The sequence below is a fragment of the Microcebus murinus genome, chromosome 10, assembly GCF_040939455.1.
Source record: "Microcebus murinus isolate Inina chromosome 10, M.murinus_Inina_mat1.0, whole genome shotgun sequence".
NCBI lineage: Eukaryota > Metazoa > Chordata > Mammalia > Primates > Cheirogaleidae > Microcebus > Microcebus murinus.
Genome location: NC_134113.1, coordinates 89,522,666 through 89,549,293, shown reverse-complemented (window position 1 = coordinate 89,549,293; position 26,628 = coordinate 89,522,666). Strand labels below are relative to the sequence as shown.

Sequence of the window (26,628 nt, the reverse complement as noted above, 5' to 3'; positions counted from 1 at the left end):
TAGCTGGGTAGTATGCCTAGTTATAATTCTGATACTAAGAAAGAAGGCAAGAATGGATTTTAATGGATTACAGGCAGTCTCTGCTACATTCTCCCTCTGTGTTACCTCTCTTAGTTACTGGTGTTATTCTCTCAAAGTTACTCTCTCTTAGTGATTGCATCACTGCACTCCAGCCTGGGAGACAGAACAAGGCTCTGTCTCAAACACAAAAACAGAAACAAACAAAAACCCCCTGCAGCTTAGGATATGATGCCAGACTGCTCCCTACTCTCCATGCCAAGCCCTGTCATCCTGGGCTCCTGGTCCTCTTGCCTCACACCTATACTCTGTCCATCTCCCAGGTCCCTTTGAATTAACAGCACACTAGGACTGTCTGCCCAGCTTTCCATTTAGCCCGGTCCCTAGACATTATCTCTCAGATCACCCTCAGCCCCACCTTTGGCAGGTCACCCATCTCACAAATCCAAGCCCCAGAACTCCAACACAGGCCCACAAGTTTGGACAGTGATTTTGTCATTCTCTTCACCAGAAGCCCCAGGGGTTCCCACTGCTTACTAACAGATGTTTTTAGCATGCCATCCATGGCTTACCACTCACTGACTCCACCTTCCCCATTACCCCTACCAATACATCCTTAGGGTCATCTTGACCTTTTTCTTACTCCAGATCTGACTCATACATCACCTCCTCCATGTAGCCTTCTTCTTTCTCCCTCCTTTGTACTTCATAGCATCATGTTCTTCCATAGATTGCTTTTTACCTCTAGTTTTTATGCACATGGTGAATACTCCCTGCAGACAAGGATTGTGACTTAGTCATCTCTTTTACCCACGCTGCTGAGAATAACGCCCTGGACAATAGCTTATACATGGTAAAATCTTTGCATCCCCCTGTGTAAAACTTCCTAATGCCCCATTGGCTTCTCATATCTACTGTCAATGATAAAAGCCCTGCAGAGGCCTTCATGATCGTATGCCATCTGATGCCCGTTACCTCTCTCCCCTTGCTCTGCCCTGTCCACCACGTGGGGCCCCTTGCTGTCCCTTGAACAAAGTAGGCAAGATCCTCCCTGGAGACTCTGCATTTGTTCTCCCCTTGCCTGGGACTGTCTTTCCCCAGATGTCTGCATGGCTGGCTTGCTCATGTCCTCAGGGCTTCTCTCAAAGGCCAATGAGGCCTTCCCTGACCACTTTATTCACATTTTGAAAAAACGCTCAAAAATGCTTTCCCTCCCCCCTGCTTATTGTTTCTCTATAGCGCATATATTTTACTCATTTATTGTGCTTATTTTCTCCCCCTGGCCCTACTAGAATGTATGCTTCATTCTACTTTTAATCTGTTTATTTCTGTATCCCTAGGGCCTGGCATATAGGAGGCACTCAATACATATTTGTTGAAAGAAAGAAAGAATAAGCAAATTAATAGAAGGGGCTCAGGAAATATTTGTTAAATTGAATAAAAAGTGTCAGAAACATGAATGTGGGATTCCCAAGCCCTGAAAATGCGTCGGTTCAGGGGAATGGTGGAGTTAGTTGAGTGAAAGCTGCCTCCTTACAAACATCCTGGAGGAGGGATTACAACTGTATACTGGCGATGGGAGGGGCGACCGCGGGAGGAAACCTTCCCCGAAACGCGCACCTCTAGAGCAGAGACGTGTGGGGCTGGCGGCGTCCCGCGAGAGGGCTGCGTGCCTAACCAGCCCATCCGAACACTCGCCTCCCACACAGGTGTCTTTTACATTATTTTGGGTTTTGCCTCTTTCCTCAGCTTTGTGAAAGACAGAAACCTGTGGTGGCGTATGTGACACTTGTCAGCCAGGAAATCACCAGGAGTAAAAATCACAACAAATCATCTCACACAGGACAAGGGGTCTTGGGGAAGCAGAGCCCGTTTCAGAGCAGCGCAGCATGGAACTTTCCGTCTTCTACCGAGGCTCCGCCTTTCCACTGTTTATCTGAAATTTCTTGACTTGGCTTACTCTTTTGCAGCTGCCTACATTCCGCAAGAGGATGGCGCTCTGTTCTCCAAGTTCCCTCTTCCTTCTGGGACTCCGCAGTATTTTTTTTTTTTTTTTTTCACGCTTCGTCGCTACTACAGCAGACGCCTGCCTTCTCTTTATTTGCTGTCCAGATCTCGGGTGCCTTGACTGTAAACAAAACGCTTTAGATCATTGCGAGGTTGATGTAAGCACAGCCTTTCTGCTGGCAGCCAGACTTCTTAAGGTGGCATGACCGTGACTCATTTACTCTTCAAGATTAACAAAGGAACAAAATGGTGCTCCAGCATATTAGTTGAAAGATTCAACATTTGTAGGGCATATAGTATTAATTTTCTACTTTCCTATAAGATACTAGTGCCATGAATAAAATCAAACTTTTGTGGTAAGGTGATATACTCTAGAATTTCTCCATTTACATATATGTGGCAGTTTGTGTGTTTATGCAAATGTATAGATGCATATATACAACATAGAGTTCCTGGGTAGTCTAGCAGTTATTTAAAAATTTGGACAATTACCTAATTCCAGGGGTGGGGTATAAATTATGGCAGGGAGGCCTACTCTTATTTTCCTGCCCATTCTCCCCCAGTCCTCCAATCCAGTAAATTCAGTAGTGCACTAAATGTAGAGAAAACAATAAAGAGGATGAGACCCCTCTGGCTTTGATCCCAGGTGAACTCTTTCCCACAGTTAGGTAAAGTCCTGACTTTGAAACCAGTTCTGGGCACTCACTGCCTTCTTCACTGCTCTCTGGGTATGACCCTGTCCTTTTAGAATCTATATTTAATTTCAACTAATGGATGGTGATATCAAAGACCAGTGATGGCTGCATTTAAATATCAGTGACCACAAACCACATCAAGGAAACATCTGCAGGCAGGCCAGGGCCTGGGAAGAAGCCATTTTGAATCACTTGTGAGAGAGGAGGACCTGCAGACTACAGCACAATCAAATCCAGACAAAAAACAAAACAAAACAAAAACCTGAACCAGTTGGGACCACCAGGAAGGAAAGGAACATCAAATGAACCAGCCCGAGAGTTAGGAGACCTGTATCTAATCCTGGCTCAGCTACCAACTGGATGCATGTCCCTGGACAGGAATCCTTTCTGAGCCTCAATTTCCTTAGTGGTAAAAAGAGAGGGTTAAACCCAAAGGTCCCTCCCAGCTGTAACACTCTGCAGTGTATGAGATAGGCCACACCGAGTGGACAAACAAGATGTGGCAAAGAAAACAAGTTAAAACATCAAATTCATCCATAGCGTAGGTGCATAAGAAAACATTGCTGCTGTGGTTATGAGGTTAATTTCCAATAAAATACATTAACTTTGGCCCAAACCAAGATGATCTGTATTGGGAATGGGGTTGGGAGGGCAGTTAAAGGCCCACCAAGCTTTGTCTCAGTTATGGCAGTCCTGCTCATCCTGTTTTACCTTCCACACCATGCTCAAGCCCACCGTGAGACATAAATTCCAAGTTGCAATGGAGAGCAAATGCCCGAATAATAATAACATCAGACGTTAAGACATCGTTGTGGTGGTTTTAAAAATCACTTCATAATCTGGACTTTGATCCCGAGGGGAATATTTCCCCCTTTCAAAAGCTTGCAGCCCTCTAAAAGCATTCACTCGCATCTGAGTATTGCTCTGATGCCATACTGATGGGTTGGAGCAGTGGATCTGGTGGGAGAAAGGTGGAGGAAGGAAGGGGCTGTTGTACTTGGCGACTGGACTCAGGTAGAGGAAACTGCTACAACCTGGGAAAGAACTGAAAAGTGTAAAAAGGAGACGAGTTCCCACACACAGCCAATGTCGACGGCCTTAACTGTGTTTGGGAAGCAAGAACCTGAGCCAGGGGTGTAACCTCGCTTCTCAAAACTAAATGTATCTGGGACGGCTACAAAGTTTACGAAGGGACTTGAGAGACTAGTTGAGTTTTTGATCTTGATCTCCTTACTCATTTTAATTGAGGGAGAGCTTCGTTACAAATGCTCCGTCTACTGCTACCAAGTTTATAGAAAGACGTTCTCCCAGGTTTCTTCCCGTAGCCTCCTGCCTCCCCTGGGACGGCAGACACTTCTGGGCGAGGCTGAGCGAACCGCTGGCCCCCCCTCCGCCCCCAGCTCAGGCTCGCAGGCAGGGGGGCTCCCGGCCTCTCCCGCAGTCCGCGAGGTGGGGACCCCCGGGGAGAGCCGAGCGAAGGGTAGAGCTCCCACGGTCGGCCTCCGCCCCCCAGGCTCGGCGAGAACGGGGAGGACGAGCTCGCCCCCGAGGCTCAGACCGGGCTGCGAGCGACTCCGCGCTCAGCTGGTGCAGGCCCTCTGCTTCCCGGGCGAGGAACGGGAGGTCGGGGCTTCGGAGCCGCCGCGCGCCAGCCAGCGCAGCGCGGGGCCCAGAGCCCCAGGCCCCGCCCCGGCTTCCCGGCCGTTTGGCTAGTTTGTTTGCCTTATTTTTAATTTCTCCGAGGCCAGCCAGAGCAGGTTTGTTGGCAGCAGTACACCTCCAGCAGTCACGCGACCAGCCAATCTCCTGGCGGCGCTCTGGAGGCGGCGCGCTCGGGAACGCGGAGAGGCGTCGGAACCGCGCCGGGGCCACCTTAAGGCCGCGCTCGCCAGCCGCGGTGGGGCGGCTCCCGGCGCTGCAACCAATGGATCTCCTCCTCTGTTTAAATAGACTTGCCATGTCAATCATTTTCTTCTTCGTCAGCCTCCCTTCCACCGCCATATTGGGCCACTAAAAAAGGGGGCTCGTCTTCTCGGGGTGTTTTTCTCCCCCTCCCCTCTCCCCACTTTCTCACGGCTCCGCGACGCCGACGCCGGCAAGGTTTGGAGAGCGGCTGGGTTCGCGGGACCCGCGGGCTTGCACCCGCCTGGACTTGGACTGGCTCTGCCACCCCCTCCTCCTGCCTCCTCCCCTCCCCTCCCCGCCCTCCCGCTCGCCAGTACACTTGATCGGCGGAGACTCTCGGCTGCTGGCCGGGGCTTCCCCGCACCCCTCCCCCGGACCCTGCGCGCTCCTGAGCTCGGGCAGTTACTCCGCCGTGTTTGTTGCTCTTGGCTCTGAGAGCAGTCGCAGCGCTTATAAGAGGAGTTGGGGCTGCGTCGGGGCGTTTTGTTTTGTTCGGTTTTGTTTTTGAGAGCGCGACAGAGGCGGTCGTCCGGACCCGGGAGGAAGATGTCAAACGTGCGAGTGTCTAACGGGAGCCCGAGCCTGGAGCGGATGGACGCCAGACAGGCGGAGCACCCCAAGCCCTCGGCCTGCAGAAACCTCTTCGGCCCGGTGAATCACGAAGAGTTGACCCGGGACTTGGAGAAGCACTGCAGAGACATGGAAGAAGCAAGCCAGCGCAAGTGGAATTTCGATTTTCAGAATCACAAGCCTCTGGAGGGCAAATACGAGTGGCAAGAGGTGGAGAAGGGCAGCTTGCCCGAGTTTTACTGCAGACCCCCGCGGCCCCCCAAAGGCGCCTGCAAGGTGCCGGCGCAGGAGAGCCAGGATGTCTGCGGGGCTCGCCAGGCGGTTCCTTTAATTGGGTCTCAGGCAAACTCTGAGGACACGCATTTGGTAGACCAAAAGACTGACCCGTCAGACAGCCAGACAGGGTTAGCGGAGCAGTGCGCTGGAATAAGGAAGAGACCTGCCACAGACGGTAATGACCCTTTCAAAACCATGAAATGTCTGTCTGGGGACCGGCTTTGCCTGCTCGAGGGTATTAACCTCAGCCTGTTTTTCAGCGTATTTGGATTTAGCTTTTGGGGAGTGAACTTTATTAGTCTTAGATTTTAAGTGTTGCCTGGCTGACTGCTTGTCTATTTATGATTTGTAAGTCAGAAGCCAGAGATTGTAAGATCTGATCATTTCCCTAACTTAAAAATTAGGCTAAGCGAGTTCCTCCCCACTCGCTGAGGCATAGGTATGTGGTGATAACATTGGGTGGGATGTTTATCAGTGTCTCCCTCCTGGCTAGGGAAAGGGAGATTTGGGGCGGAGAATGGAGAATACACTTTCTGTTATGTGAAAACAACCTCATTTTGTGCCCTTAAAGGCCACTGGGGATGGCGATCCAGGATTGTGGGTGGAGGTGGTGGGTTTTTCATCCCCTGATGATTGGGCCAACCTCTGCCAGCCATTGTTTTTTCTAATAAAGATTGTTTGTGTGTGTTCTTTTTAAAATTTCCCCTTGCCCTATAGATTCTTCTACTCAAAACAAAAGAGCCAACAGAACAGAAGAGAATGTTTCAGACGGTTCCCCGAATGCTGGTTCTGTGGAGCAGACGCCCAAGAAGCCGGGCCTCCGAAGACGTCAGAAGTAAACAGCGGTGGGTTGATCACTAGGAACACACAGCTAACATCCGAGCTGGGCTGAACCCATGGGCTGAACCCGGCTGCAGGAACCCTAGGGCCTTCAGACCCCAAGATACCCAGTCTTACTGGTTGCTGGCAGATTAGGAGCTTGTGGGCTTTGGTTGTTTGTACCTTGTGAAGTCAAAAAAGTAGCAATGGGGGAAGCTGGGAATCACTGTGAGGATACTGTAATTCTTCAAAGTTTCTACTTTCCGAGATATTTTCCCTTGAACACTAAATAACGAGAGCTAGTGTCCCAGGGCAAGTACTTGTAACAAAGGCCCTACTGGTAGGAAGATCATTTCCCTGTGAGTCCCACCAACACATGTTGGGAACAATAGGTTCTTTCCCCCTTTGAACAAGAACTGGGGTTACTCCTCAGTCCCACTTGACGAGAATTCATTTCCCAGAGGTTCAGGTTGAGTCAGTAAGAGATTTTGAGCAGTGGAAAAATGGCAAATATGTGATTAAGTTTAGATTTTGAGGGGAAAATTAGGTACAAATAATTCACCTTTGGTTATGCAAGGGGTTAGAATGCGAATAGGGTGGTATGTCATGTTCTTTTTCCTTTATTGTTTTCATAAACGGTCACTTCCCCATTTTCTGTTAAGTTTTAAGGAGAGTGGAGGAATCTTCCTATTTAAAAAAACAATGGAAAGCTCAAAAATACTAAAGTTTCTGCAGGATTTCTGATAACACTGAAGTTGCAAAGCAGAAGTTAAATTAACTCTGCCACAGTAAGCAGTCCAGGAACACGTCAGCCTGTGTATGCTAATCATGCAGTAACAGGATGATGTGGATGTTTGTAGGGGAAATGGATAGTAGATGTTAGGACTACCTAACATCTACTGTAGGTCTACCAGCACAGGGGAAGTGGAGACTCTTCCATATACTAAAATCTGATCACCATGAATAGCTAATTTGAATAATTCAGCCCCCCAATTTACATGGCAATGATCAAACTACATTTATATTACTAGTTTGTAAGCTTTTTATAAACACTGTGATCTCTTTTTTTTCTCCTAAAGTACCCTCCTAGCCCAGCAAAAAAGAGATCTTAATAAAAGTTGATGTTAACTATAAAATCCTCATTTATAAAAATTTTAAAATAAATAACATAGGGATTCCGGTGGGATTCAGGTTTGTTGTGTTTTTAAAGCATGTCATATATATGATTTCTTCACAAATATCTGATATTTTTCAGAGCTTATACAAAACGGCACTGTAGAACCTCTATATTACAGCACTATATGAAGTGGGAAAATTGGATGAAAAATTTTCCTGAAGCAACCTTAAGCACCTGCAGCTCTTGTTGGTTTGTGACTTGTGGCCTAGCTCATCAGATGAGCCACGTGAATCAGACCTATTGGGATTTTGATCTGGCCCCATCCTGACGGGCAGAGAAGCATTTGTTAGTAATGTTGCCAGTTCAAATAATATTAGAAATAGTAGGACCTAAACAAAAGCATTTATATGTATATTCTGTAAAAATAAATAGCAACTATTTGTAGCCAGTGAATAAGAAATTAGAATATTGTGAAAAATGATGTTAATAGAATTTGTCTTTGGAGTGCCTTTGTAAATTATATTTCCAATCATTTTTCAAATTCAGAAAATTAGGCTACTCTTAAGTGTTACAGTTTCTTAATTTTCCTCTTTCTTTCTTTTCTCACTATCTTTGACCCAGATTTTTTAGACTAGGGTTTCTCAATCTCTGCACTATTGACATTTTGGGCCGAATAATTCTTTGTTGTAGGAGGCTGTCCTGTGCATTGTAGGATGTTTGGCAGTACCACTGGCCTCGCCCACAAGATGCCAGGAGCAGTCCTCCTTCTCCATTTGTGACAACCAAAATGTCTCCAGACATTGCCAAATATCCCCTGGGAGAGGGGCAAGGGATGGGCAAGATCGCCCACTTTTAACAACCACTGTTCTGGACAAAAGTATACAACATGGAGGAGAGCAAAAAAATCCAGTTAAGAATATGTTTTTAGGTGGAGATGGCTATAGTCATCAAACTTACAGTACATACTTTTTCCCCCCATTGCTCAAGTATTTCCCAGCTAACATAGTGACAAAATAATTCCTGTATGCTGTTGGTAATGCTATCCTAGCACTTTTCCCCTAATTCTTCCTTCTTGTTTTCTTTTGCAGAATTAAGAATGTTTCCTTGTTTATCAGATACATCACTGCTTGATGAAGCAAGGAAGATATATATGAAAAATCTTAAATACATATCGCTGACTCCATGGAATGGACATCCTGTATAAGCACTGAAAAACGACAACACAATAACACTAAAATTTTAGGCACTCTTAAATGATCTGCCTCTAAAAGCATTGGATGTAGCATTGTGCAATTAGGTTTTTTCCTTATTTGCTTCATTGTACTACCTGTGTATATAGTTTTTACCTTTTATGTAGCACATAAACTTTGGGGAAGGGAGGGTAGGGTGGGACTGAGGAATTGGCATGGGGGGTATGAACAGCTTCAGTTTATAGCAAGGAGATATTTGACTTGCATGAAGAGAAGCAATTTGGGGGGAAGGGTTTAAATTGTTTTCTTTAAAGATGTAATGTCCCTTTCAGTGAGAACTGATAATTCATTTTTAAAATCAAAATTTGAACACTGGCTACAAATAGTTGCTATTTATTTTTACATGAAGCTTATTCTCACTTGGGAGATCTGATGATTCCGTTATGTAGCAGCAAATGGCTTAAAACAAAAAAACAAAAACCAATCCTCAATGCTCCCCCAGTCTCCTTTTAAAGGTAGAACTTACCAGTTAATTATTCAACAGTTAGGTAATCACTCCAGGTAATTTGGAGCAAAAATCTGGGGTGGTTGGGGGGAATTCTGAATGCTCAGAATGTACCAAACTTATAGAGAAAATTTCTTAATTTTCTTTTCACTTTGGGCTGTGTAGACACAATCAAAATAATTCTAAATCCCTGGCTATTTTTAAAAATCTGTAAGTAACTTGGATAAAAAAATGAAATAATTTTTAATTTAAAGCTTCTTACTCTGTTAATTTGCCCAAAGGAAAGTTGTCTTTTTAAAGGAAGGTGCTTGTAGAGAAAAGCACACTGGTGGAGTAAGTGAAATGGATACTACATCTTTAAACAGTATTTCTTCATTGTCTGTGTATGTGTATGAAACAGAACATTTGAAGTGTACCTGTGTACATAACTCTGTAAAGACACTGAAAAATTATACTAACTTATTTATGTTAAAAAGAGATTTTTTTTAATCTAGACAATATACAAGCCAAAGTGGCATGTTTTGTGCATTTGTAAATGCTGTATTGGGTAGAATAGGTTTTTCAAAACTCTTCTTCTGTTAAATAATATGGCTATGCTTCAAAGTTTGCATACTGAGCCAAGTATAATTTTTTGTAATGTGTGAAAAAGATGCCAATTGTTACACGTTAAGCAATCAATAAAGAAAACTTCCATAGCTATTCATGGAGTCTAAGTGTAATGTGCTTTACTAAGCTTGAGGTGTTTGCCCTGGCATTCTAGTCATATTTACACAAATAAAATGTGAAGTAGCAAATATGTAGGTAATTCAGGCCCACAACTCAGATGATGTTTTCTGTGGGCCCGAATGTAGTCAGTAGTTCCTGTTGTTTTCCACTTAGTTCTGTAAGGGTGGACAAAGCTTTAGAAGGTGAAAATGGAAAAGCTACATTTTCATACAAATAAGAGTGTCAAAGTCTCCATTAAAATATTTATGTCTTCTAGGATATGAATGTGTCAGAACAAAAAATCCTTATATAAGTGTAAGACTGATCACACATTTGCAGGATTGAAAATGAAAGTAACATCATGACTTCTCTAAATTCTGTATTTACACTTGAGAAGTGTGGGGAATTAAAACAATTGTTTGGTCCAGCTAATGTACAAATCTGTTTAAGATATTCAAACATACTGGCCCTGAAGAAATTGGTGTGCACTCTACCCTAATTTAGGTAGTTATTTTTCAAATTTAATTGGTCATCACATACAAACGTGTCACTCTCTAAATAGCCTGGTTATAATCTACACACACCAAAACTTGGTTAATCTAAATACCAAATCTGTGGGTTTTGGGTCCCCATAACCATACAGTAGAGGTAGACATATTTTACTCAACAAAAAAAATTTAAGGCATTTTAAAGTTAGATTACTGAAATGATTCCTGTAATTCCACATTCTCTTAGAAAATGTGGTGAGGGTGTAAAAAGTAAATTATTTTATTCTAGGAATCTGCAAATGGGTAAATTGTAAAAATCTGGATTTGGGTTAAATTGTTTCCCTCAAATACCTGCATTTATATTCTCGCATCTCAAAAGAAGTTCTAAACAAATAGTTTCAGCATTTTTTGACCTGAAGATTTTTTTTTTTTTTTTAAGCAGGATTGACTCACTTCGGCTGCCTGCCGGAAAGGGAAAAATAGGTCCTGTAGTGGCTGGGCCACATCTTTCAAGTAGGTATTATTTTAATTAAAGACTAAAGGTGTTTTTGTGATTTTGTTTAAAACACGCATACAGGGTGTTTTTTCAGGAAGAGACTGAGAGCAAGAAAAACAATTCAAAATGGGGAGGAGGGAGTGGAGGGTTAGGAAATAATGAAATAAAATTAAAGTTCCTCTGGGTGAAAAAGGCTACTTCTGAAAGTGTCTTTAACAGAGGGGAAAACATCCTCTTAATTACTGCATGTACCTCATTTTCCTTTCTGTTTAGAGGTCTCTTCAATGTGAATTTTTAGAGATTGCGTTTCAGGACCGCTGGGCCAGGGAGAAGTGAATGCTGGCCGCGCCAGGCACGCTCACGGGACCGCAGCCCCCAAGTCACCGTGTCCTGGGTCCCGTACACGTCTGTGTCAAGCCTCCAAAAGCTACCCCGCGGTTCGGGTCGTCCTCACCCCGTGGGTCTGCTGGGCCAGCAGTTGACGTCCCTCCAGGGGGACGCGGCCGCCGGCGCCAGCCACCCCCTGCCCCGCTACCCGGCCTGCCGCGCCGTCGTCGCCGCTACCCGCTCCGCAGCCCCGCGCCCGCCCGCGGCGGCAGTTGCGGGGTCGGGCTGGCTGGCACCCGGGGACGAAAGGGCCATCAAGTCTCCCTCCTCGACTGCAGCCGGCAGCTCCCGCACGGCCCCCCGCGCGGCGCGCACTTCCCGCGCCCGGGCGCCCGCAGGCCGCGCGGGGCGGCCGCGCCTCTGCCGCGCAGCGGGGCTGGGCGGCTTCTCAGGACCTTTCCTCCCTCATCCTCCGCTCTGTGCTGAGGGAGAAGCGAAAGCCCCCGTTCCCCTCCACACCCTGACTCTGCACACGACCGCCCCGTCGCCTCCCGAGCGGCGGGGGGATCTGCGCGAAGGGCGAGCGCTCCCGAATCCGCGGGCCCTCCGGGGCAGCAGCCCGCTCCCACCCCTACCGCGGGCTCCAATGATCCGCGGCCCCGCGCATTTCGAAAGGCGGCCCGGCTCGCCGGCGGCGGGGAGGGCCGCAGCGGGCGCGGCGCCGGCGAGACGCGGCCGCTCGCGGGGGTCGCCTCCGCCCTCGCCCCCGTCTGCAAGGTCCCCCAGGGCATCCCCGCTGCCCGGCACGGCGGGCCGAGGCAGGGAAGGGCCGGAGAGATGCGGCTTGGGGCGTGATTGGGGCCCTGGGGGGCCGCGGACCTCAACGCCCGGAGCGGGGCGGGCGGCCCTTCAGGCCCGGCGCGCCCACCGCCCGGCCTCCCGGAGCGCCCTTCCCGGCGGCCGGGACGCAGCCCGCGCCATTTCGTCGTTGTCACCGTAGTTACACACTTGTTCCCCTGAAGCTCTCTGGATGTGAAAAGGGTGTTTTAAGAGCTCGTCTAGGATCTCGGGTTCGGTTTTCAGAGTATGGACTAACTTCCTCAATGTGCCATCTCTCTCACCTGAGCCACACCCTGCGCCCACCCCTCTCCCTCCGGGCCAAAACAGGGGAGAATCCTGCCGGCGGCGCTGGGGCGAGGCGGCGGCCCACCGTCCTGCCAGAAAACCTCTGGGGGCGCCTCCCAGATCTGGGGCAGGGTGGGGTCAGCCGCGAGCCGACCCCGCAGAACCGAAAGTGCAGTGTTTACACGAAAACTGCAGGCCCGTGGGCCGTGCGCGCGCCCGTGCGGGCACGCGTGGGGCGCACGGCGCGGGCCGGGATCGGAAAGGAACAAATGCAGGACGCGGCCGGCGCGCTGGGCGCGAAACCTCGACGCGCCTCACACAGAGCGCGGAGAAAGGCCGGGCGGCGCAGGGCGCGCGGCGGGCGGGCCGGCCGGGGATTGCATCACCGCAGCTCCCCCTCCAGGAGCGGGCTGCGCACCGCGGCGCCCATCATGGCGCTCGCGCCGGGCCGCGCTTCCCGCGCGCAGCCCCCGAGCGCCCGCGCCGCGGCCACGCAGCCCCGAGCGCGCATTTCGCAAGCAGGCTCCCCGCGCCCGCGCCCCGCCCCTCCCTGCTGGGGTGTGCGTGTGAATGTGCGTGCGTACGTGCGTGCGTGTGTGTGCCGAGGAGAGCTGGAAGATTGTTTTTTTTCCTCTCTTTTTTTCCCTCCCGTGCTGGTGGTTGTAAACTTGATTGGCATTGGCTGCGCCCACTGACCCCTGCGCCGAGTCCACCGAAGATTTAAGGTGGATCCGGGAGGCTGCGGCTTCAGGCGGAGTCTCGCGCTTGGGCTAGTTTTGGAGGAGGGAAAAAAAAAAAAAAAGCCCCGAACCGCGCACCCGCCGCGTTTTACGAATCCCCTGCGGTCCCGGCGCCGGCGCCCGCCCGCGCCCCCACCCGGAGCGCGCCCGCTTCCTCCGCCCACCGCCCGCTCCTTCCCCATTGGCCGGCGCGTGCAGTTTGAATTTTTTTTCTTTTTTTTTTTGGATGGTTGTTTTCTTGTAAAAATACTGTACCCCAGATCGTGTGACGAAACCCGCCTCGGCGGGCCGTGGTGGGGGTGTTCGAGCTGGTTTGGGGAGGCAGGAGGGAGGAGGCTAGGCGGAGCTGCTGTTCCAAAATCCCCCCAAGTGCGGTTGACAGTGTGCAGGCGGGCGGGGTGCGGGGCGGCGGCGCGCAGCCGGGGAAGCTCCGGCGGGGCGAGATGTAGTATCAAACGTTAATGGATGTCCAGGGCGCGCCGCGTCTCCGGCTGCGGGCCAGAGGGACTAGGAAGGCGCGGGCAGCAGCCTGGCGAGGATGCACCTTCCCCTGCCTTGGAAAGGTAGAATTGGGGAGCGCGGGAGGGCGGAAAAGACACCTTTCCGCAGCCAAGGGGGGAAAGAAGGAACAGAAGATATAGAGCAAAAATGTGTTATTTGAAGTGCCACTCAGGAGCCACCGTAATTCAGGCAGGCAGTTAGTTGTCAGTGCCATTTGTTGCTGAATTAAAGAAAAATTTCTGTCTCCGGTTGCCAGAGTGTTTCTGAGTGAGGAATATGTTAAAATCGAGATGAGAAATATGACTTTTTAAGTGCCTTTGATTTCTGGTCTGGAAAGTCATTCGTTTGATCAAGTACGTGCACTCTAAGAGTGAGGATAATGCTATTTGTAACGCAGGTGTCATGGAAATTATATCCTTTATTAATTAGAACCCGATCGCGTTTTACTCTGTGACATTTTTAAAAGTTTATAAGAATTCAAATTACTCTGTAATTCACTCTGTCTCCACGTTAGCGAAGTTAGCATGTATCCATACCTCTTCCTTTCTGTCTTTCTCTCTTTCTGTTAGTCTTGTTGCATTGTAGCGGACGATTTTAACCAGATGTTCAGCCCTAGTCTTCTAACAGTTCCTAACCCAGTGGTGACATTTTTTAGTTATTAATTCCCCCAATCCTTCTTAGCCCAACAAACCTCTTAATTATCCAACCCAGCTAAGCTCCATGAAACATCATAAACCAACCTGATTATGCCTTTAGCAAGGCTGTGCTCATTTAATCTCTCTAATCCCACATCATAAAGGTCCACTAGTCACTCCTGACCTCCAGGGACCCACCTACCCAGGGTGGACACTATAAGAAAACATATCTGCCTTAATATTAATAGAAAGAGGAAACTTTTGAGTTAAGGACAGGCTAGCTTCAGGAAGCAGTGAGCTCACCATCCCTGGAGTATGAGTCAAGCACTAGTCTAGGTGAGCCCTTGGTAGGGACATAGTAGACGAGATTCAAATATCAAATGAGTATTTGGACTAGTGATTTCAGAGTCTGTTCTAGACCCTTGAGATACCATATTTCCAACCTTGGAATTTCTGGATTTCCGCTGAAGGAAGCCATTTTCTTTGCTCATTACTGTCTTGTAGAGTTGTGCTCCCCAATAGCACGTGTGTCTATTGAGCACTTGAATGTGGCTAGTCCAGACTGAGGTGTGCTGTGTGATAGTATACACCAGGTTCCTAAGAATTAGTATGGAAAAAGAATGTTAAATATTTCATTAATAATTTTTATATTGATTACATGTTAAATGGTATTTTTGATATATTGGGCTGCATATATTATTATGATGAATTTCATCTGCTCCTTTTTACTTTTTTTGGCGTAGTTACTAGACAATTTTAATTTGTAGATGTGGCTTGAATTGTATTTCTATTGGATATTGCTCTTTGAGACCAAAGAGCACCTATGGTAACTTGAGGTCCCATCTTTAAGAGTAGTGGCTAATAATACTGAAGAGTAGGTAGTAACTTTTAGCTGCCATCCTAGTTTCCCAAATTAAAGGGAGACCCAAACTTAGCCTCTGAAACCTTTAAATAGAATTCTGCCAAAATCTAACACCTATCATTTAATCTTTACCAGTTAGTGCTGGATTTGTGCTCGATTATGGGAATAAGGAACAGATATGTCTGATGAAATCAGACTTGGTGACCACAGCTTTTCACACTATAGAAACAGAGACTGGAAAGTCCAATATGTTAGGAATGAGTCTGGAAAAAAATTTAGACCCCGAACAAAGCCTCCACAGAGAGCCTCACTGCCACTTTTCAGGGGACAGGAAGGTGGTGGGGAGATGGAGCAGTGTTCTCATTTTAAGACTGTGTCTCTAACAGAAGATCTGAACAAATGAAAAGCATATCATTTTATTGGATATGAATACTCACTGTTATAAAGATGGCAGTCTTCCCTAAGTTATATCTTAACACTAAATTCTTCTGATGATAAATTCTGGTCATCCTTTTCGTTCCATTGTTTTATCAGTCTATCCACCCAGGAACATATTATTTTAATTACTGTAAATTTAGAATATGTAAAAAAAAAAAAAAAAGAAAGGAAAGAAAGAAAGAAAAAAATTTAGAATATGTTTTAATTTCTAGTAAGATTAGTCTTCCACATCCCAACTGGTTCTGGTCCCTTTATTCCTTTTTTTTTTTTTTTCTCCAGAATTTTCCTGGCTTCTTTTGCTTGCCTTTTTTCCCGTATGGATTTAAAATAAATATGTCTAGTTCCAAATATAATTGCTATTGGCATTAAAAACAAATAAAATGGGATCCTTGTCTCACACTTAACACCAGGATAAATTCCTGAAGAAGTAAAGAGAATGAAGCAGAAAAAAATGAAACACACACCAGAAGAAACCTCAGAGGATTTTCAAAAATAAAATCTCAGAGTGTGGAAGGTCTTTTTAGGTATGACACAAAATATGGAATCCGTAAGATGTAATCTTGCAAAGTTTGATGACATAAAAATAAAAATGTTCTGCATGGCAAAACCAAAAACAAGCAAAGTTAAAAGAAGATGACGTCCTTGTGGTACAACACTGTGAATGTACTTAATGCCACTGAACTGTGCACTAAAAATGGTTGAAATGCTAAATTTTGTGTTATAGGTATTTAGTGACAATAAAAAAATAAGCCAGCCATGGTGACACATGCCTGTAGTCCCAGGTATTTGGGAAGATTGCTTGAGCCCAGGAGTTCAAGGCGAGCCTGGGCAACATAGTGAGACCCTCTGTCTTTCTCTCAAAAAAAAAAAAAATCAAGTCAATAAATAAATACACAACTACTGGGAAAAAAATTTTAAGTTCCTACATGTTCTATCTAGAAGAATGTCACATGGTCTTCTGGGCCCTGTCATTTGTGAGACACTGGAGTAGTGGTTTGACTTCCGGCTCTGGAATCAGACTGACTGCTGCCTTTTGCAAGTTCCTTCACCTTTTACAGTTTCTATTTCTTTGTCTCTGTAAGGATGCTTATGGTTCTCTCATAGGGTTATTAAACGATTCAATGGGATAATATATGTGTAGTATACAGCACAATGCCCGATATGTAATAAATAACGACTATTATGTATTAGTAAACAATGTAATTAATGGAGACATTCTGTTTTTATTTTGTCTTCTTGCAGTGACCGTAGCCAGTGCTATGTTAATCACCTAAATATGTGTTATTTTAATTACTGCTGTCATAACCCTTAAGAAAAACAAATATTTGATTTTGTTTTCATTATTTATTTATTTATTTTTTTTTTTGAGGAGAAGGAAAGAGGAGTTTAATAATAAGCAGAAATACAGAGCTTTCAAAGGGTGGGTTCTCAGCTTCAAGCAGTTGCTGTTCAATTACAGCTGATGATTTTAATCATCCTATCTCAGTCCCATCTCCACCTAGGACCTCACCAAGACCCCCACCAGTGGGGACCTCCATCAGCCACCAGGACCAGTTCTGCTGATCCAACTCCTGTAGCACAAATTAAAAAAAGACTTTCCCTGTTCCCTGTTTCCCTGCGGCTGGGACAGGGATTCAGTCCTAGTGCTCCGAAAGGAGTGGGGGATGTTTTAAAGAAACAGAAAATATTTTTGCTGTAGAAAAACAAATATTTTATTTTATTTTTTTTTTTTTTTTTTTTTTTTTATTTATGAAAATATTTATTTTTCAGAATACAGAATAAAATATTGTCATAGCGAACAATTTTCCAAAAAATATGAACAATTTATTTTAGCAGATCTGGTCTACTGTGTATTGACAGAAGCTTGGCCCTTCTCGGTGCTCCTCTCAACCAACCTCAAAAGGGTATCTGCAGAGAACAAATATTTTAAATTGGCATTTAATAAACTGAATTACTACATTGCAAAAAAATAGTTAAAATGATAAATTTTATGTTACTTATATTTTACCACAATAAAGAAAAAGTTTTAAAAATAAGACATTTGTTGAATTAGTGTCCCCCCTCCAATGATTTCTGAAAGGACTTGGTATAGATTTATTGGTGGCAATAAATCAATAATATATACACCCACATAGGAATACAATGGCAAATTGGGGAAAGTGTTTGCAGCCCCCTGCATGAAAGAGTTAATTTCCTAATAAAGAGTTTCTAAAAGTCAATGAAAAAAAGCAAATCAATAGAAAAACACAGGATATGCACAGAGTTTTCAGAAAAGGAAATACAGAATGCTCTTAAAAATGAAAAAAATGCTCAATTGGGATTAATGGGATATAAATTATATACAGAATACATACCTTTAGGTAAACTGAGGCACAATTAGCATCACTCAGGTACAAAGGTGGCCATTATTATTTCTTGACAGTTTAAGCTTTGCTTCTCTCCTTTCTGTGCAAGGCTGAGTGATTTTTTTTCCAGCTTCACTGGTGACTAAAGAAGCAAGGAGTCTGCATGTGTAAAGCCATGAGCACCTTTCAGGCTCCGTGTACAATCCCTCTCATTCAAACCATCTAGTCTTTAACCTAATGGCATCACCTCACTTTACCCATAGAAATCCCCTGAATCGGCCTCTTGCAACCAGTACAATTGCTTCTCTCAACACATCCTCATCCATTCCTGCATTTAAAGCCTGTACATTGCTGATAATACCAGTCTCTCCAAAATCATCACCTTTTTCTGGCTTTTCCTTCAAGCTCTCTATTCTCCCTTAAAAGCTCCAAGCAGAATTTATTGCACGATAAACGTGGAATGTTTAATCAGTAGGGAGAAACTATATTATGCAATAAATGGTGTTAGATTGTAGCTAACCATCTGAAGAAAAATGTAAATGCCTCTTAAACACACATACATTTCGTATTTTATATACCGTGTGTTTAAAATATATATACTCTTTGATTTCACAATTTCTTTTCTACAGATTTAATTTGGGGAAATAATCAGACATGTGACTAAAGATATATTTACCAGAATAATTATTGTAACATAATTATTATATTATGTTACATTATATTTTTTTGAGACAAAGTCTCACTCTGTCACCTTGGGTAGAGTGCAGTGGCATCATCGTAGCTCACTGCAACTTCAAACTCTTGAACTCAAGTGATCCTGCACAGGCTAATTTTTCTATTTTTGGTACAGATGGGGTCTCGCTCTTGCTCAGGCTGATCTTGAACTCCTGAGCTCAAGAGAGCCTCCGGCCTCAACCTCCCAGAGTGCTAGGATTACAGCCACGGTGCCCAGCCTATATATTATATTTTTTTTTTTTTTTTTTTTTTTTTGAGACAGAGTCTCGCTTTGTTGCCCAGGCTAGAGTGAGTGCCGTGGCGTCAGCCTAGCTCACAGCAACCTCAAACTCCTGGGCATGAGTGATCCTCCTGCCTCAGCCTCCCGAGTAGCTGGGACTACAGGCATGCGCCACCATGCCCAGCTAATTTTTTATATATATATATCAGTTGGCCAATTAATTTCTTTCTATTTATAGTAGAGACGGGGTCTCGCTCTTGCTCAGGCTGGTTTTGAACTCCTGACCTTGAGCAATCCGCCCGCCTCGGCCTCCCAAGAGCTAGGATTACAGGCGTGAGCCACAGCGCCCGGCCTATATATTATATTTTAAAAAGAAACAAAAAAGTAAGCAATCAAACAAAACTCTCTTAGATATAGGATTACAGGATTTATTTATATAATTGAACCAACTATAGTCTATCTGAGAATGACACAATTTGCAGCCATTAAAACACCCCAAGTAGCTTTATATGTACTAATAGGAAAAGTTGTTTATAATAAATTAAGGCAAAAAGCAGGCACAGAGCAATATTTACGGTTTTATACAAATATTTTTGTGTGAAAAAATTCATATATATATGCATACAATTGGCCTGGAAGTTTCCCCTCAGATTAATATTTGTATTTCCTGTTTCTAAGAGCAGCATTATGAAGAGACTTTTCCCTAAACATTTATGTATTGGTTGCATTTTTTTTTTATTTTTTTTATTTTTTTTTTATTTTTATTTATTTATTTATTTATTTTTTGAGACAGAGTCTCACTTTGTTGCCCAGGCTAGAGTGAGTGCCGTGGCATCAGCCTGGCTCACAGCAACCTCAATCTCCTGGGCTCAGCGATCCTACTGCCTCAGCCTCCCGAGTAGCTGGGACTACAGGCATGTGCCACCATGCCCGGCTAATTTTTTGTATATATATTTTTAGTTGGTCAATTAATTTCTTTCTATTTTTGGTAGAGACGGGGTCTCGCTCAGGCTGGTTTCGAACTCCTGACCTTGAGCGATCCACCCGCCTCGGCCTCCCAAAGTGCTAGGATTACAGGCGTGAGCCACCGCGCCCGGCTATTGGTTGCATTTTTTACAGTAGATTTTTAACAAGGAAAATACCCATAAAGATAGTTCAAATTTGAAAAATGATCATCATTATAATTTCTTGCTGTGAATCAGAGTTTCTCTTTGTGTCTCACATATGGTGTCTCTTCTCAGACATTTGTAGAGTACAAGGCATTTCAATAATTCATTTTTCCTCCATTTTTCTATCTAACTTCAGATATTGTTAAATCCATGTATGAATTATGAGGAGTGTGTGATGTGTGTTTGTGTATGTGATTTGGCTTCCACAGCACATAAGTGAGGTATACATATCATCCCCATTAACTCACGGATATCTTAACAAACCATGGAAAATTGAGCTTATTCCATCTTTTTGCCACATGGGATCTCACTGGTAATGTTATCCCAAAACTCACATTCCTTGATCTTTGGCACTTGGCACACTCAGGGAATCCGCCTGGGAATTCAACAGATCAACTCCCTGCCTTGGATTAGTTACTTAGGACAACAGTGCTGGGAAAATCGTTTTAAATTTCAAGTTAGCAGACCAATCTTTGGCTGTCACTCTCCATGTGACTGACCTGGGCAAATCTTAGACTCTCAGAGTACTGGGTGTGGAAGATTACTTCATTCAGTCTTTCCATTTTACAGATGAGAAAATTCTCATTCTTGATTTCCTGCAAAGTAGGGAGGTCAGACAAGATGATTTATAGGTTCCTTCTGGCTTGCAACTCTGATTCCTGTTTCCTAGTCAAATCATGCTTTCCATTTGTGTGGATCAGGTTATTTTCCAGGGAAGCTAGATTCCTGATTTTTGGCCACAAACCACATATTCACAGGAGTCAAAGGAAGACGATAGTACAACAGTACGGGCTGAACAGTGAACGTTTATAATCTCACTAGGGAAAAGCATGTGAATGTGTAACTTAGTGGTTTACTGGTGCCAGACATTGCTTCACTGTTGCACGCATCCTCGGAGAGCCCCTACTAAGAGCCAGGCTAGGTAGTCTTCATGACAAACATGAGTGCTGGCCTCCTGGAGCTACAGTCTTTTAGAGGTGACAAGGAGAAATCATAGCTGTAATTATTAAGTGGAATCTAGGTGAGTGCTCTGAAAGTGCTATGAAGGGATTGCAGAGCTTCTGCTTCATGCTCCAACAATTTGGACTCCATACAAAGGTGTCCAGCTGAGGATGCATTCAGAGGCCAAAATCCAAACTCTTTCCCCAGGCCAGCCTGTGTTCACTAAAAAGAAAAGGGCCTTTAAATCAATCCCCCACATGCCTGTAGTCCCAGCTACTCCGCAGGCTGAGACGGGAGGATTGCTTAAGGCCAGGAGTTCAAATCCAACCTGGGCAACATAAAGAGACTCACTCCATCCTTCCTCTCTAAAGAAAAAAAACTCCATCCCTTGCATGGGCGGAGTGTTCCCCTGTGTTCCAGTGGCTGCCCTGTAGGATTGCTGTAAGAATTTGAAACCGGGTGCCTGATCTAGATTGGGGGCTAAGAAATCCCTTCTAAGGAAATGACCTTCAAGTTGAGAGCTGGAGGCTGAGCAGAAGTTAGCCCATTGAAAGGAGGAGGGGAAGAACAGTGATCCAGGCAGAGCACAGTCAGGGAAGGACTTTGAAAGAAGGTGCTGTGGCTGGGACACAGTGAGCCGGGGGCAGAAGGAATGAAGAGTGATAGGCTTTTTAAAGCTGCCTTAGGAATTTCGGTCTTTACTCCAAGAGCAATGAGAAGTCATTGGATAATTTGGGAGTGACTTGAGCAGCTTCAATTAAATTCGATTATTTCCTCATTTCAGTTGAAACCCTAGTCTTGTATTGGGATCATTCAGAAGGGATGTGGGAAGGAAAGTTCAGGCTTGCAACTTTATATTCCTCTTGATGCCACTTAACATACACAATATAATTTTTTTTTTAAAAAAGCTCTGGTTTCATTAAGTGAGGATGTAACGTGAAGTGCTTCGACCATCCGAGCAGATATTGGTCATAACGAGTATATTGCAGGTTCTGGAAGGAGCACACCCAAGCAAGAGCCACCCCCGCCTGCCTGGTGCCAGTCTGCTGCATCAGGTCTGAAGAAGGCACCTCCCCAGTCCCCTGTTCCCCCTGCTACTGGTTTTAGCTGGCGTTCCCTTTCCATTGTCATAATGAGCCAGTCGCTCCTGTTGTTTTAGAGATGGGCCCGTGTTTTGTTCTTTGCCTGCACGGACTGGTGTGAATCTTTTCTAAGCAAGTAAACAGCTTAGGGGTGAATACTGAATCTTTTTCTTCAAATGGCTCAACATTTTTGTCTGTCATTTGTTACTGAGTGACTGGATTCAATGTTCACAGATACTTTAGCTAAATGATTCATTATTTATTTGGCATTAGAAAGCGACTTCAAAAAGGGGATAATAAAAATGAATAACCCAGAGGGCTTTTTGTTGTTGTTGTTTTGTTGTTGTTTTGAAAATTGAAGATTAGTAAAAGAGAGACCTCTGCTGGCTAAACTGGCACAGCGACCTAGAGTTGGCCGTGATGGCTGTGATCTGCTCCTTAAGCGTTTCTAGCCGTCAGCAAATTGTTCACCGTTTGTTCATTTCCCCAGCTACCAACTCAGGTTCACTGGGAGCTAATCAAAGTGATGTTTAATTCCCAGCCCCAATCACAATCGTCTCTGTTTCAATCTTTAGGAAAAGTGTTAGTCTTTCATAGTCCTTGAAAATAATAGCTCGAAACATCAGCCCCAGCCGAAACCCAGACCTGAAATGACTCCTGCCTCTTATCTTCTTTGTTTCCTTTTCCTTTTCTGCCCTCCACTTCTCCTCCTTTCCTCCAACAGTAAAGCAAAACAAAGCCAATCTGCACTGAGAAGAAAGTCCTGCCGATGGGAAGTGAGAAGGAGGGAACTGCCCGCTTATCTCTGGCATACCCTTAAGGGGGGCAGGTTGGTGTCACATACCTGGGAAGAGCTGTGGTTTCTATCGATGTCTTCTGAGGGATTTGCTCAACCGTGGGAATGTGGCTGCACAATAGTGGAGTGAGATTCGGTAGAGGGTCTTTATCAAGGTGCAGAAAAGGGACTGACCTTCTGTTGTCTTAAACATGTAAGGGTCAAAAAAAATTTAAAAGAAATATAATTTAGTTAAAAAAAAGAAAAGAAAAGAAAAGAAAAGGGACTGACCATCTCCTTGATGAGAAACTTTCGTCCAGCAGGGACAGTAATGAGTGCCTACTGCATGCCACATGCCCTGGACTATGTCCCTTCCATCCCTTAATTCTGCTTCTTGTTTTTCTTCTCTCTTTACAATCTTAAGGACATCTTTCCCTGGGGAAAAAAAATTTAATCTATGGGAACCACATAGACCAGGTCTGCGTAAAGTAATACTGATGGGTGTGTTCATTATTTTATTATTCTATTTTCACTCTGGAATATGCTGCAACCCTTACACCCCAAGAGAGACTCTCCCCATACTCACCAGGGTAAGTCTTCTTGCTTCTAAAGTTACACCTCTGGACGGGGGAGTGGAGCAGCAGAGCTCTTTGGTTTGGCACACCGTTTTCACACAGTGGCACCCATTTTCCATCCTCCCACGTGAAAACCGAATTCTGTTCCTTAAAATATTCACTGTCATACTTTCAGCAACCTTTTCAGGAGTGGCCCAAGCATAAGCTATTAGCATCAAGTAATGACCATTTTTAGTTTTATGAAGGGACCTTAGATCATTTAGTCCAAACCTCTCTTTTGAGAAAACTGAGGCCCAGAGGTTGTCAGTTGTCTGAGGTTACCCAGCTGGGGAGTGGCTGAGGCAGGACTGGAACCCAGAACCCAGAACTCCTAGGTTCTTTTTTTTTTTTTTTTTTGAGACAGAGTCTCACTTTGTTGCCCATGCTAGAGTGAGTGCCATGGCGTCAGCCTAGCTCACAGCAACCTCAAACTCCTGGGCTCAAGCGATCCTGCTGCCTCAGCCTCCCAAGTAGCTGGGACTACAGGCATGCGCCACCATGCCCGGCTAATTTTTTCTATATATATTAGTTGGCCAATTAATTTTTCTTTCTATTTATAGTAGAGACGGGGGTCTCACTCTTGCTCAGGGTGGTTTCCAACTCCTGACCTTGAGCAATCCACCTGCCTTGGCCTCCCAGAGTGGTAGGATTACAGGCATGAGCCACCGTGCACGGCGCAGAACTCCCAGGTTCTTGATGCAGGGCTTTCTATACGACAGCCACACCAGCCTGGGGCTGCACTGTGTAAGAGATGATTTAATTTGTGCCTTCTGCTCCTCTTCACTGCCTGTTGTCTGCCATGCCCTTTCCAGAAGCTTCCGCTCCTTGTGCTCTACTCAGGCAGCCCAGGCCCACGGGCGGCCACCCAGGCAGCTTCTCTGACCTGCCCTGGGTGACTTTCCCTCCCTCCCCTAAACTGACTCTGTATGGGCCTTGTTAGGTCACTAACAAATCACTTGATTCACAAATTTACCCAAAAGTGTCCATAAACCTTTCATCCTCCTCTGAAGTGCCTTTTGATCTTGGCATTTCGGTGCTGCTTGATAGCTTTGAGTATTTTATGGGCATCCTTTAGGTTTGTATATGTCAAAAATCGCTTTATATTTATGGCAACTCTCCTAGCTTCCTCAGCATGCTGGAGAGTCTCTTAATCCAACAGAATAAATCTCTAAACTCTGGGAATTCCAGGTGCCACAGTGAGACAATTGTGTAGATATTTTAAAGTCTTTTAAGAGTTTCAAAATTATACAAATGTCTGTTACATGGAAAAAAAGAGAAAAGAAAAAAATAAATATGATTAAAAAAATTTTTTTTAAAGTTTCAAAATTATATCCTATAGTTTCTAACATGAACTAGGTATACTGTTGATATTTACTGTAAAGTTTTGTGAGATAAATTGTCCTCCTTCAGTACTGCCACAGAAATTAATTCATCTTTGTATGTGCAATTATTTAAGGAGTGCTCATGAAGTACGCTGGATTGTGTTAGGTCTTGACGGTATTTGAAAAGAAGTTTGGCATCTGCCTGTCTGTCCCCTTCTGGCTGCCTAAAAGGTGGATAGGATGCATGCAACCTGAGGAGGCATCCTTTGTCCCTGAGGATAGAAGGTGTATTGTGGAGCAGAAAGATACAGGAACTATAGGCGATGCCACGCCAGCTTTGCATCGCTTATCTCCAGAATTCCTTTACAGAAAAGAAAAATAAACTTTTATCTTGTTTAAGCCACTATTATTTCTGGGCTCTGTTACTAGCTGCCAAATGCAAAACTTAACTGATACAAAAGTCCTTGAGGATTTTTCCAGCAAGGAACTAACTGATTCTGTAACATTGGTAGCTCTGCAAGGGAGAGATTTGGGGAAGGGGGTGTTCTGGAGAGCACTAAGAGATAAAGTTAGCATGGCAGAAAGCGAGGGGAGACTGAAAGAGGAGAATATACTTCTTGCACAGGTCACTGGTTTTGTTGTTTTTCCTAGGACACCTCTGCTAAACTTCCATTATACAGTGGTTATTTAAATATGCGGTTATCGAGTCGTTTGCATTCTGCTATTGTCAAGTGACCTGAAAGCCAGGGAGATTGAGGAGATGGGTGCTCTTTGTGTCTTAAAAAGAAGCAGGCAAAAGCTGGAACAGGAAAAGAGTATCAGTGTTACAGTAAAGTGAAGTTATTATGTTTTCTGAACTCCTGCACACATTTTCAAGGAAAGGAACTTTTGTTACATGTGACTGTCTAATCAAGATACATTTGAAATGTATCCTGTACTGGATAGCAACTGTAAATGATATTTTTAAAAAGTTATCTTTGAGTGACTTGCAGAGTAAAGATAATTTCAAACGCTGAAAGTTTCTAAAGGGGGAAAAACCTATTTTATTAACCCACTCTAAGATTCATGTAATCACATTGATTAATGGCTGTTTTTCCATAGTGAATTTTTCATTTTGAGGCTGGGCAGGTAATATCATACCTTTTATTATTGTTTACATGGATTATAAAAATATGATCATATAGCTGTAGTATAATTGAATATTAAAAACTTGGGTACTTTATTTCTTACCTTTCATTAAGTAGTACACTTCTCAGATCCCACTGTCCTTGCTTCAACCATGAGGTCCCAGCCACCCCTGTTCAACATTTTTACTCTCCTTTTCTGCATTGTCCTAACATTTAGAAAACCTGAAACCCAGTGTATAACTTGTGTATAACTTTCCTTTGAACTAGGTGTACTAATTTAATATCCCAATACCTCTGTTCTTTTTTCCTTTTTTTTTGAGACAGAGTCTCGCTTTGTTGCCCAGGCTAGAGTGAGTGCCGTGGCGTCAGCCTGGCTCACAGCAACCTCAATTTCCTGGGCTCAAGCAATCCTCCTGCCTCAGCCTCACGAGTAGCTGGGACTACAGGCATGAGCCACCATGCCCAGCTGATTTTTTGTATATATATTTTTAGTTGTCCAATTAATTTCTTTCTATTTTTAGTAGAGACGGGGGTCTCGCTCTTGCTCAGGCTGGTCTCGAACTCCTGACCTAGAGCAATCCACCAGCCTCGGCCTCCCAGAGTGGTAGGATTACAGGCGTGAGCCACCGCGCCTGGCCATCTCTGTTTTCTTAAAAATGGGTTGGCAATGCTAAAGTTCCTTCCAAACCTGGCTTGGATAGATAATTTGGAGCCTTGATGCAACTACAGATTTCAAGGTTTCTTAAAGAGGTGATGTTTAGCCTCCCCCGCAAACCTCTGCTATACATGGAAGGGTTTACCCAGTATTACCTGAAAATTCTTGCTCATTAATTATGTTGCCTCCTCCATTTGGAAAAAAATACTCTAGAATGTAAGTA

At 44.6% G+C, this 26,628-nt stretch overlaps 2 protein-coding genes across 2 annotated transcripts in view; both read left to right on the top strand.

Annotated features, from left to right (window-relative positions):
- The first annotated feature begins 3,958 nt into the window (after positions 1-3,958).
- CDKN1B (cyclin dependent kinase inhibitor 1B) lies at positions 3,959-9,801 on the top strand. Its single transcript, XM_012774439.3, has 3 exons — positions 3,959-5,646; positions 6,189-6,316; positions 8,496-9,801. Exons 1-2 carry the CDS (start codon positions 5,172-5,174, stop codon positions 6,308-6,310), a joined length of 597 nt encoding a protein of 198 aa, XP_012629893.2. The 5' UTR covers positions 3,959-5,171; the 3' UTR covers positions 6,311-6,316; positions 8,496-9,801.
- A 3,530-nt stretch (positions 9,802-13,331) lies between these two features.
- The window catches only part of APOLD1 (apolipoprotein L domain containing 1), a 55,935-nt gene continuing 42,638 nt past the window's right edge, over positions 13,332-26,628 (top strand). The window contains exon 1 of the mRNA XM_020287624.2: positions 13,332-13,546. Coding sequence (XP_020143213.2) covers positions 13,445-13,546 — 102 coding nt within the window. The 5' untranslated portion in view covers positions 13,332-13,444. The remainder of the gene's footprint in view (positions 13,547-26,628) is intronic.

Bases quoted from the DNA above. Each gene is read 5' to 3' on its own strand.
- CDKN1B (XM_012774439.3), top strand. From the start codon at position 5,172: ATGTCAAACGTGCGAGTGTCTAACGGGAGCCCGAGCCTGGAGCGGATG. The intron at 5,647-6,188 runs GTAATGACCCTT...CTTGCCCTATAG, and splicing joins GAAGAGACCTGCCACAGACG to ATTCTTCTACTCAAAACAAA.